This window comes from Cygnus olor, chromosome 2, assembly GCF_009769625.2.
Source record: "Cygnus olor isolate bCygOlo1 chromosome 2, bCygOlo1.pri.v2, whole genome shotgun sequence".
NCBI classification, from domain to species: Eukaryota; Metazoa; Chordata; class Aves; order Anseriformes; family Anatidae; genus Cygnus; species Cygnus olor.
In genome coordinates, this window is record NC_049170.1 from 141435398 (window position 1) to 141448346 (window position 12949).

Here is a 12949-nt window from a genome sequence, read left to right on the forward strand (position 1 = left end):
ATACTTTATCGTGGTGTTCATACCTTTGAAGTGTTTGAAATAACTAACAAATTAAAACTTATCTTAGTTGTCTGTTAGCAGTACTGGAAATTTTCTTCTTTAAAGGAAAAGTAATTACTGAGCAGCTTTTACATATGTGAAGTACTTATTTAGGTGTATTTTACATTGTGTGGAGGCTTTTTAAGTGTGGTGTCTGAATCAACGTTGAGGGATACGCATTGAGAATATCTTCTGAAAGCCTTTCAAGCATGGCTGAAGGATTACTATAATGTGAACTGGGGTTGGAAGCAGAAATTTTTAGCACAACATATTTGAATATTAAGTTAATTCTGCTAATGATATAACTTAGCACAACCTTTTTTATGTGTTTAACTGACCTTATGTTACCCACTTATACATTCTATCTAGTTATTTCCTATTACAAAAGTGGTCAATCATTCTGTTAAATCCTATTGTATGTTGTGGATAGCTTATTTTTCTTTACTAATAGGTTCTTCCCATATGAAAGAAAAACGAAGACATCGATCTCACAAGTTTTTACTTCTCAAGGTTGGAAAACCTATGAGAAAAACATTTGTTTCACAAGCAAGTGCATCAATGCAACAGTATGCTCAGAGAGATAAAAAACACGAGTACTGGTTTGCTGTTCCACAAGAAAGGTAAGAAAGGTAGACTGGAAGAAAAAAGGAAAGTTTCCTTTGTGTTTTTTAGGTTTCTCCCTACCCCATTCAAAATCTTTTGATGTCTGTCTATAAAGAAATACAGCCCAGGATACTGATGATTGGCTTGTATTTAACGCCTGAATACCTCATTACCATATTGAAGTTTTACTGAGTTACTTGCAGGTTCAGTCAATAGTCTCTCATTATTCGGGCTTTTGTAGCAAGTAAATAATCAAAGATTCAAGTAAATGGGGTCTGATGAAGGAAGTGAGTTCTGTAGGGAAGGTTTTTTTTTTTTTTTTTTTTTTTTTTTTTTTTAATTGCCATTATTTGTGCTTCCCATTGCTTGGAAAAATATTTCTCTCTAGAGCTTTGAGTTAAAAAGAACTAGCTGGGGTAATTCTGTTTTATCTTTATGGAACAAAAAATATTTTCCAGGAAGCAACTTAAACATATCTACTGGAAAAAATGTCAAAATTAGTTGCAGTGACATGAGATGTCCACGCTCGCTAGTACGGTCTTGCATTTCTTAAATGATCTTTGCTACTAGTAAACTGTGACTTATTTTCAACTTGAAAATGTGATTTTTTTCCTAAGGTGTTGGAGTTTATTATGACAGAAAAGATTAAAAACAAACTAAAAAGCAACCCAAACAAAAAGCAATTATCAGATGTCATCTTGTATAAATACCTACACACAATGATGAAGTTACTTTTCCATCTTTTCTTTTGAGCTGAATGACATAGAATGTCCAGTTGGGGCACTGCAGTTGAGGACAGATATCGATCAATTGGAGAGAGTCCAGAGGAAAGCAGCAAGACTAATTAATGCCTAGAAAGTGTAACATATAAGGAAAATTAGAAGTAAGTGGGGTTCTTTAATCTAAAGGAGAAAAGATTGATTACAAACACAAAAATCATTTCATACTTAAAAGCTGGCTGCAACGAGAAAGGCAGTAGTCTTTCTTCATGTCCACTGTGAATGGAGACGTGTAACACACTCAAATGATGTCAAAATACTTGAGTTTTTCAGCAGAGAGAACTGAGTCTATGATAGCATATCAGTAATCTGGTTTTAAAATCACCCTCACTACCCTCAAGTGGTATAGATTTTTTCCATTTCTTGAGAGCTGGTAAAAATGTATCTTCGGTTTATTTTCTAATGTAACAGTGCAAGTACTTACCTTAAGCAGAAAGCAGAGTTTATCACTTATTTCAGAAGTAGTAGTTCTGAGCTCACAGTCTCTGATCTCCTTTGTAATGACTCCACACATACATGGTTCCTCTCTCTAACTGCATGGCACGTCAGTGATGTATATTTTATCCATCCAGTGTGTACAATGTACACTAAAAGGTTGCATGTGGTGGGTGTTTTTTTTCTTAATCGTGTTTAACTTGCGTAGTGCTACTCTGCATAGGTCAAAATATTTAGTGTCAAGATAGGTGAAAGAAACCTAGTGATAAAGAATGCAGGATTGCGAGATAACTACTTTTCTATTTCACTGTTCGTAATCTCAAGTAAGTCTATCAGGGAAGGAATGTCCTGGAATTTCTTAAAGATATATATTTTTTTTTTACTTTTTTTTTTTTAACTGCTGTAACTGTTAATTTAAAGCTGTTTTAATAGCAGAAGTCTTTGTTTTCATTTTTTATTTTTCCTGCTTCTTGTAGGACTTTTGAAATGGATACATCAGTGCATGAGGAATCTGAAGCTTCTCTTTCTGATTTTGTCATAGAACTTATTAAGCCTTATGCATCTGAAATGTTTTCTCTTTTACTGTCAGAGAACAATTTGTCTCTTTCCTTTTATCAGTGTTACCTGGAAACCTTAGTTTTAACAAGAGAGCTGACTTTGAATAACTGACCGTGTTCAGAGGCTTTTAGTACATACCCATGCTACATCCTTTTAGACAGATGCACAGGCAAATTATAGCTGCATTTTTTGAGGCTTTGCTGCCATGTATCTCTTGCTATTCTTCCAGTTTTCAGTTTTATAGGTATTTAGTAAGAAAGGAGGGGGGAAAAAGTCCAAATACTTATCTTTGTGCTAATCCAGTGTGCAGACTAACTGTAACAAATATCTCTGAAGAGAGACATGGGAATATCCAAACTCTAGAATTTTATGTCACTAGTCACTTAGCTCTAGATCTGTCTCTTTCATGATGAGATAAGTGCAACAAATCCAGTAGTTCTTTTTTTAAATGCTCTGTCTATGTCCATTTGGGAAATAATTAAGCAATGTAGACTGACACCTCTTAGGGTTGTAAAGAACTTTGTTTTGGGAATTTGGGCATTTGTTTTTCCAAACTGGAAAACCGTACCATTTGTGGCAGGTAACTTAAATGTTGGGTATTTGCTGCAGTACTACAGATCAGGTAGTGTGTAGCTTCATCTAGTTATGTATATGCACATTGTCAGCCTTACTTTCTCACATATTCTCACAGATTCTCAGTCTATATGACTTTGGTTACATTTCTGGGAGTCTTAAGCTCTTCTTCAAGGGTAGAGTAAATAGACATACTTCTTTTAAAATCCTGTTTGTGTTTATATTTCATGTACTTTTAAAATAATTAAAAAAAATCTTAAAGCTTTAGTTTGGAAGTTATTTCCGTTGGAATACTCTGTTTCCAGTTGGATGGTAATGGATGGAAGGTCTATGCTCTTATATGAGAACACAGTTAGTCATTTGCCAGTTTTTCTTTTTCCTCCAGTGTGAGCTTCATATAATTAAAATAAAAAGCAAAGCCCCCCACACTATTATAATGGCTAGCTTTTTTCAAATGTATTTCTAATATCTAATAAAATGTGAAATTTTAAGTATTTTTATTTTAACCTCAGGTATTTCATAGTTATTTGATATGGCCCAAATGTTTACCATGTTTTCTCTTCTCTGTATCATTACTTCACTTCTCTAGGACAGATCACTTGTATGTCTTCTTTATCCAGTGGAGTCCAGAGCTATATGCAGAGGATACTGGGGAGTCTCTTCGAGAGCCTGGATTTATAGTGGTAAAAAAGAAGGAAGAGCCTGAAACTAGTGAAGAATCTACTACTGAAGATGCTGCTAAAGAGTGGGAGGTAAGGAAGAACGGTGTCACTCTTAATATTTTCATAGGAATATTATTAAGACTAGTGCTAAATATTTTCTCAATAAGAAGAACAAAGTTTGGTCTTCTTACTATAATCATGGTTGCTTAATTTATGGCATCCTGATGCTTTGCTCTAACCTCAGTTCAGGCAACATTTCACAATTAGAAGTTCATTTTGTTTGGAGCAAATTGTAAGTTAAAACTCGACTTGAATATGAGTAAAGCAGAGAAGCTTAACTTTGAAGCAGACAATTTTCAGTCAAGAAACTCTGATTTTCTATCATGCCTGTGTCTATAATGTTGAATATTCATTGGTAAGTCTCAAAACAGGGATGAGAAAAAAAAAGAAGGAAAAATAATCTATTAATGAAATAGTTTTTTTAATAATCCTATAAATAACTTCTCAATTATAATATTTTCGTACATAAGTTTGTTGTTGCATGGATTTTAGTAATACACTGCAACTGAAACTATCTTTTTACTTTTTATGATGAACACTTTACTCTCATGTGAATCTGTGTCCACTGTGTTTCTATGGACACATCTTTACATGTCTGTGGTTTTGTTTTTTAGTGTGCATACAGTTAAAACCTTGTAGTCTTGTGCATTCAAGTGTCAGTCAAATTTGATCCTTGTCATATATTGTAAAAGTATCCCATCAGCACTGTTTAACTAGAATCTCAGGACAGCAATTGCAGTATCTGACTTGATTTTTATTTTTATCTTTGGTGGAGTATGCTAAAATTGAGGAAGTCTGTATTTGTTTTCCCTGAAAGATTTTTGTATAGTATGAAAGATTAAAGAAAAAAAAATGCAATAACCTTAGTTTTCTTCTGCTAAAATTTAAACTTTTGGGGCTAAGAATTCTGTTTTCAAGCTTGTCACTTACTTAGCTGAAGTATTAGGCTAGTTCTAAAGAACACTACCTCTGCAGCTAAATAATTGTGTGCTGATATACTTAAATTAATATCATGCATGTCTTCTGAATCTTAAGATTTTCAGTGTGTATATTGCTCAAGCATTGACACCACTAACTTATTTTGGTATTGTCTCTTGTGCAAAGGCTTTTGATATCTTAAAACCTTGCGTTTTGGAGCACAGAAAACAGACTGACAAGCGATCAATTTTATGGTTTAAGGCACAACATATGTCTTTCAGTGAACTCTTCAGTTACTTTGTTTTACCCATTTGTAGAGAACCATTTTCACAGGAAGTAGCGCAATGATTTTTTCAGGATGAAACTTTTTAGGAGTTATTTCTGAAGATAGCAGCGGCAGTCCTTTTCCTGAATGTGTTAGTTATTTGCTATAAAAAAAATGGAAATAATTCTTTGAGCCTTTATTTAGATTTAGCTGGAAACAGTTGTAGAAGACATTTCAAAAATAGTTATTTCCATCTGCATTGCATGAAATTATCTTAAGTTTGGTTTTCATAATCTAATCCAGAATTTTTTAATGACGTTATACATCGTCCTAACTTTTACATTAAGCAAAGTTGTGCACATACAAAAAATATGCTTGTGTCATCTTCTGGGCATTTTAATTTGCGTAGTAAGACTTCTCTTAACTCAATTTACAGCACAAATCTGAAAGCTGTTTAAAAATTAACTTTCCTAATCAGAAATGCTTGACAGTATCAGAGTTAAACAGAGTTAACAACAGTGGTTGTTAACACGTGCTAGAAAATGTCAGCGGACACAGAATTGTAGCTGTTGTCATGCCCATTATTCCCATTGAATTTCATTGTTTTCAGTCAATGCACTTCCTTTAACCCAGCAAGCTTTTACTGTCAGCTCTTCATCCAGGTTTCATGCAAAATAGCAGGTAAACAGTATCACTGAAGCTTTTTGATATTACTGCAAGTTTTGGAGGATAATTGGATGAAAAATTGTTCAGAACATAATGATGGGAAAACTCAGGGTGGAACAGAAATGAAAAACAAAATCTTGATGTACACATGTATGGCAAGGAACTCTTGATTTACTAGAAGAGGAAGCTGGTGGAATAACTTGCTTTTCCAAAAAGTATACGTCCTTTCTGCTGTTGCTGTCCAATATGATAAGACGAGAGAAGCAGGGAAAAGTAGTAATTGTTAACCCAGGTGTTGTGCACTGAGATGGTCATCAGCTTTTGCTTCTATGCTTGATAGTCCTATATTCACACATTCAGCCGCGGCTTTTTATCAAGAGACTTTAAGGAAGTACTGTGATTTCTTTAGAAAAAGAATTATGGGAAGAAAAGGATCAAGTGAAAGCAAAGACCGATACCATAAAAAAATAATGTAGAAACGTGCTTTCCTCTATCTGTACATAGCTTTTCGTATCAGACTTTTCCCTGAAGTAATTTAGTAGGTACAATCTCTGATCTAGCGGCAAGATAATCAAGACTCCTGCCATCAGATAAAACGTGTTCTTATCAAATACTACATTGCATGAAGTATTCAAAAGAACAGAAATTCAGAAATTATGCTGTTGGGTTCTTGATGGTGTTATCCCCATCCATTTACCTCAAGTCTCTTTTTTAACTTTCTTGTATTCAAGTGAATGTGTATATGCATCAAGGAAGAGGGTGTTTTTTTTTGTTTTGTTTTGTTTTTTTTGGGGGGGGATGCTATCTGTACTGAGCCATAGAGATTTAAGGCTGTATTTATCATGGCAGTATTTTTTATTTTTTGTTTAGTGTGTTTGGATTCAAGTGCCAGTGGTTCTTTCTCTCTGTTAGCACAAAGAATTGTTACCATTTGGAAGACTGTCTGTTGATAAACAAAGGCTTTCTCCAAAATACATTCTGTTCTTGCGTCTAAACGTGACCAGCTTTGAAAGCAAGCTGAGCGTTTCTGTTGAGCTGCAACTCAGAAGCAACTTCGATCAGTACTTAATGGTCTATTTTTTTGTTTCCTTTTTAAGTTTTATATAATGTTGTTGTGGTTTATCCTGGCTGGCAGCTAAGCAGGACAAATATAAATATGTATAGGAATTAATGAAGTAGTAATGAATTAAGGTACTTGCTCTTACTTGCTGATGCGTTAACATCATTTTTGTGCCAATTAGTGCTGAAAATGTTAAGGAATGTCACCTGGTGTTGGTAAGGGCATAGTACCTGCGCAAGGATGGATCCTCAAGTGCTACTGATAGGACTGGTCTTAAGCTTGAAGAATCTTGAGAGGAGTGGAGAGGAAAAATTGTTTGAAATCTTCAGTCTCCAAAGCCTGGCTCAGAAATGAGTTTTCAAGTAGTGCAACTACTTTGTTATTTCTATTAAAAAAAATAACTGCTAATAGTTTCATATGGCTGCATGAGAGCTTGTCTTCCTGAAAGATGTGTTGTTGACATTCACTGTAAAGGATAAATGTTTTTCCATTGTGTATACAATTCATTTTTAAAGAAAAAGAAAAAGACCAGAGTGTATGTTACAATCTATATTTGGTCATATAATCTTTGCTCAAGTTGTTTTAAGATGCACATTACCTCCTATACATCATATCTGTAAGTTTTCTTGAAGATTTCTGTAACTTTTCTGATTTGGCAATCTGATTCTTGTATCCCAGAAACTCCAGTTCTACTATCGATTACCCTGCATGGATTTTAAAATCTTGACAGGTTTGTTTTTACTGCCTTTCCTATACGAAATGGCAGGCAGCAGTTTGAAGTTGACTGGAAGAAAAAGAAAACAAGTATGCGTGTAAAATATTTTTAGCCATGTTAGGGTTCTAGTACAGAGTTGGAGTGCTTACATTCCACTGAACTTGTGTGCATGTGAAGATGCTGCTTGTGAAAGTTGCTGATAAACTCAAATATTTTTCTTTGAAAGTTGGGCACAAGTAAGGCCCCATCTGCTGAGACCTTTAGGGGATCAATGAATCATATTTTGAGAGAATGGTCAACTGAAGCTAACTTTCAAGAAAAGGTTTTTATGCTTCTGGTATTGCTAGATAAAAAGAAAATCCCTATGCTCTAAGAGCATAAAGCAAGGAGGAGGGCATTGGAAGGGAAACGATGGAAATGATTATTTGAGTAAGAAAGGGTGCATTAGGGAGAAATTATGTTATTTGTGCTTTCCTATGTGTAGTTTTTACTATACAATTGTTGTACCTTTTTTTTATACCTAACTGAAAGACTAATTTATCTCTTCAGAGGTTTCTAGATTTGATTCTGGAACAGTATCTATGTGAGGTACTATAATTAAGTGTCTTTATCACCATGCAATATTGGAAATACAAAATTTACACTGAAAAATCAGATCTCTGGTCATCAACCAGAGTACAGACGCAAAATATAACTACTCAATGTGGACACAGCTGAATATTTCTGAGACGTTGAAGACACTTCATTTTAGGCAGTTGTGAAGAAATCACTTAAGGAAACTGGTTCCTACTTAAATCTTAGATCCATTAAGTAAACAGAAGAATTACTCTATACTAGAACACTGAATTGGATAAAGTATTGATTTCCTTCGACTTATTTCCCCCTGTCATCAGATGTCATTAATTGCTATTATACAAGATAGTCGTGCTTCAGATCTATATAAATCTAAATACTCATCCATAAGAATCCTGAAAACAGGAAGCTCATTGTCAAAGAAGCTGCAAGCTGTTCTTATGGTAGTTGGAAACTACGTCTCAGATGTTTGGAAAATACAGAAAGCCAGTCTGATTTGAAGCTGTCTAGATGTCAGCTTTCAAAGTGAAGCATGAGTTGATAGATGTTTGCAGCCAGTTTTCCCAGTTTCCTGATTTTTTTTTTTTTGGAATGTGTTCTAGTCCTGCTTTTCACAATCGTTACCTTTAAATGGAGTGCTCAGAAATTCTGTTTGTGTTTTTGTAGAAGTATGATGGTCACAAACAGTGATTGTCTCTGGGTCAGACAATAGATTTTCAGTATTTTCAGTAAAGTATTTTCAGGTTTGGGATATTGGATGCAGATGCTTAAGCTTTCTATTGTATCTGGACTGTACCCTATAACACTTCTATACTAAAATGAATCTTTCTCTTTCAGTTTCTCTTGCACTGCTCTTTCTTTAAATAGGCCTTAAATTTTTGTATACTTAATAGTATTTTTCCTATAAATTTGTTTCAGCTCCCTGCCCTATATTTTGAGCGAAGTAGCTGCTTGCTGTGTCTTACATTTTGAAATGTGATCATATGATGCCTGCCACTAACAGTCCTCAAAATAGGAATATTTTCGCAATGTTTCTTGAAATGCTGTCTCTTAGTCATCTAACTACTATACACAATACACTCTCATAGTGTGATTTATGTTATGTGTTGTCTGTTTGGAAATTACGGGTATGTCACTATGCATGTGTCACTAGAAAGCATACTTAATAGGCTTTGCTCTTGGTCTGGACAATGAGATTCTTATGAACTTCTGCAGTTATGCAATACTAAAAGTGTTAATTTTTTTTTTTTTTGTGATTGAAGAGACTGGTGGCCATGAACATAATGTGATGCCTTTCCTAAGGACAAGTAGCTCTCGTTCTTGCTTTTGCGATTAGCTTGAATAAATATTATACAAATCTCAACTTCATGCTTAGGACATTTTTTTTCCTTGCAATTTATATTCTCTAACCTATTCTGAAACCCTTTATGATTTGTAAGGGAAAATTTGGATGTGATTCAGTACATAAAACTGTCCTTCAGTAGGTGGAATCGTTAGTGTGGAATTATAACTGATAGTTATTTCATGTATCTAAGAGAGAGAACTACTAGGATAGCCTCTTTTCTGAGAAGTGAAGCAGAATCATACAACTGAAAATCTTGTGAGTTTGTGACTTTGGCTTTCAGAGTGCCTCTGGAAATCCAGAGGAAAACTTTGTATGGGGAAATGCCTTCGTATTTTTTCCTAAGCTGTTGAAAGGAAACAAAGGATAACTTCTTTAAATTAGACTTCCTTTCTTAAGAAAACACTACCAGCCAGCTAAGAAGCTGTGCCATTCCTTGTTGTGCTGGATACCACTGAAGCTGGCTATTGTATTGTTCAGTGTGTTTTGTGTAGGCAGAAAGGGAGAAGAATCAGACCTCAGTTAACCATAATCCCACATCAGCTTTACCTGTTAGTTCATGCACTGAAACACCTTTGTTGCCATAACTTTTTACAAAGATCTGCTTGTTCTAGAACAGAAGTAGTTATTTTACTTAGGTATTTACCAATACCTGCCTTATTTTTTTGATGGCACTAACTTCATTGTTTCTGAACTCAGGACAGTTTCTGCAGTCATCTGAGAGGCTTTTTTTTGTACAAAATAGGACTTGCCTACCTCCTATTAAAGAAGATAAGTCAGACCTCTTAATTCAGCTATATTCTGTATGTCTTCTATTATGAAAATTGTAAACTGCCTTTCTTTCACCTAGCAGAATCTCTGCAAAAGATCGAGCAACTGAGTTAGGTGCCTTTGTAATTCTGAAGTTCTTGAAAACTTGTGCATAAAAACTGTAATCATTGAAATGCACCTGTTTGATGTTAGTAAGTAGCAACCCCATCTCTTTAATATATATACATATATATATATAAGTAGATATGTCACTGAAAGTGAAATTAATGTCATTGTTTATTGATTTTTGTTTGTTTGTTCCCAGACAAGGCAATACAACATCATAAAAACAAGCTTTCATCTTGTCAGTCAGAAATGCAAATGACTTGTGAATTGCACTGAGGCACTTAAAGTCATCCAGTCTGGTTCCTGTGATTTATATGTTTTGCTCAATTTTCAGGATTGCTTCTGGAATTAAAGTATTAAATTCTAGAAACAATCTTATTTCATAGGTATGCCTCATATAATCTTCCCAGGAATTGCTTGGGGATGTTTATCTTGTCTTCAGGGTAACACACGTGGGGCTTTTCATCATGAAACATGGTCACCTACAAAGCTGCATACTGTGGAAATTAACAGGAAGCGCTAAAACAAGCAATTCCTTCCCAAAAAAACACTCCCCAGTATCTCTCTGGACTAACCTTCTTCACTTAAGAGGAGTCTTTTTACTAATGTAATATTGATTAAAAAATGTGTGCATATTAAATATAGGGATTGTAAAATTCAACATTGCAACTTTTCCGTCTCTTTGGTATTAAGAGGTTGTGTTAGCTACAGGGAGAAACAGAATGACGCCATCTAGCCAGACTGCAACGATGTTTCACACCCTGTATCCTGTTTTTTTTTCCTACTCAAGTTCATAAGGAGTTGCCGTAGTTGTTATCCTGTTTCTAGGTTATGAGATCTTGCAAACTGATACCTTTGCCATATCACATTTAAAGTTATAAACTGATTTGGAGTGAAAATAGAGCATTTCATAAATCGTGTTGGTTTGCACTCACATTTTTCTGTTACTTTTTAATTTAGGACAGATCGGTTTATTAGGAAAACCAGCATTGTGTATAACAATTGGTGAAAGGCCTATTTGCTTCTGCCTTGAACATTGATTGTATAGAGATGTTTGGCTTAGTTACAAACTAACAATGACAATAACAAGATTAATATTCAGTGTAATTAGATGCACTTTGTTTTGTTCTGTTGTCTAGGTAGCAAATAGACCTGCTCTTAAATGTGTGCTGCTGTTCTGCAGTTACATTAGGTCTGAGTTGATATTCCTTCTCTCTGGAATCTTATTAATTATGAACTACTATGGGAAGGAATGTATTAACTAGCAATGAGATGAGTTTCTGATGCAATTTATCAGATCAGCAGTATAACCCACAAACGCAGAAAAGAATGAAAGGGCAGTTTATTTTTGTCTTTAATTAGGAGATGCTCCCGGGGCTGAGATCCCTGGATGTTTTTTTTTTTTCGTCTAACAGAAATTCATCTTCTACCAGTCTGGAAAAAGTGTTAAGGGGCTGGGTGGAGATCAATCACAAGAGAAAGCTTTGGTCACTCTTACTAATATACTATTTCACGATGATGATGCTATCCTGACCTGCCTTCCCCCTCCAACAGATACTCCCAGCTACAGGGCAGCTGCCAGCTTGGGAGTTGCTGCTGCTGCTGGAATCCTGAACATCAAAACAGGTGGGCAGGAGGTCTGACTTGAAAAAGTTACTGGCGCATTTATTCCCATTAATTCCTATTAAATTCCCATTTATTCCCATTAAACTTTGCAACTATAATTAGGTGAAAAAGGGGGTTGTCAGATCTCACCAAGCAAGTTTATGGCTCCTCTCTTTTGAGCAAATTTTAGAAGTCCTTCTGAGAAGCTCTGGGTGCGAGCCACTTTAACTAGAAGCTAGAAGCATCCAAGTAAGTTATTTGAATTAAGATTAAAAAACATATTAAGTGTTCTAGAATCAAAAATTATATGGTGGCCTAAATTCCTAGGTAATTCCTCCTCCCCTCCCCCAGTTTTGGAGAAGCTGTGTGTTGGCTAGTGTTTGGGAAGAACTTGAATCTCTTTTTTTTTTTTTTTTTTTTTTTAGGGGGGGGAGGAGGGAAGGGAGGAAAACAATGCTAAAATAAGCTGAGGGGGAGTTAGTTATGTGGCTAGCTTTCTCTTTTGGCTCAGAAGATGCATCTCAACAGGCAGTTTGAAATAGATTTTCTGCATACTTTCCATTCCCTTAAGTTTGGCCTGACTGATTTATTTTTTGTAGCTTTTCTTATATTTATTGCAATTATCTCATCTGAAGCAGTTTTAATTAAGTTTACACAGTGCATTTGTTGCTTTACTTCAGTATTGGCTCTTATTGATTTTAAAAAAATAATAAATGGGCATATGGTTTGTTTGAATCTTACACTAGATACACAGTCAGTATGTTATCGTATGAGTTTCCGACATCACGGTTTTGAATGGACCACTGATAAAAACGTTCTTAGGAGAATTGCTAAGAAGAAAGCTAAGTCAGAACAAATTGATTTTCAGAGCTACCAGCTCCTAAGAAAGCTTTTTCTGAGAAGAAACACTTTATCCTTCTGAATTACATTGTTAGACACTAGAGCAAGGTGAGGAGTTTCAGTGGAGTTTGCTGTGCAGTGCAGTTATGTTACTGGTTTCCTCTGCTTAGGCACCTTGGTTTTTAGATCAGAGCAAAGGCAGAAGTGATCAATGTTTAATGTTACGCTGCTGCCTGTCACTGCCTCTGGTTATTCAATATTTTAATCTAGAACTAGGAGCACTGGGTGTTTTGGGGAGGGGGAATAAAGCCTGCAAGTGCTGCTACAAGGAAGTTCTCAAAGGGGAAGTTCTCAAAGGGGTTGATGCTGTACATATTACT

At 35.2% G+C, this 12949-nt stretch overlaps 1 protein-coding gene across 9 annotated transcripts in view; it reads left to right on the forward strand.

Moving 5' to 3' along the window:
- OXR1 (oxidation resistance 1) overlaps window positions 1-12949 on the forward strand; it is a 270297-nt gene that overhangs the window by 232110 nt on the left and 25238 nt on the right. For all 9 annotated transcript variants that reach the window (XM_040546719.1, XM_040546713.1, XM_040546714.1 and 6 more), the window contains 2 exons: window positions 491-659; window positions 3577-3739. In XM_040546719.1, coding sequence (XP_040402653.1) covers window positions 491-659; window positions 3577-3739 — 332 coding nt within the window. The remainder of the gene's footprint in view (window positions 1-490; window positions 660-3576; window positions 3740-12949) is intronic.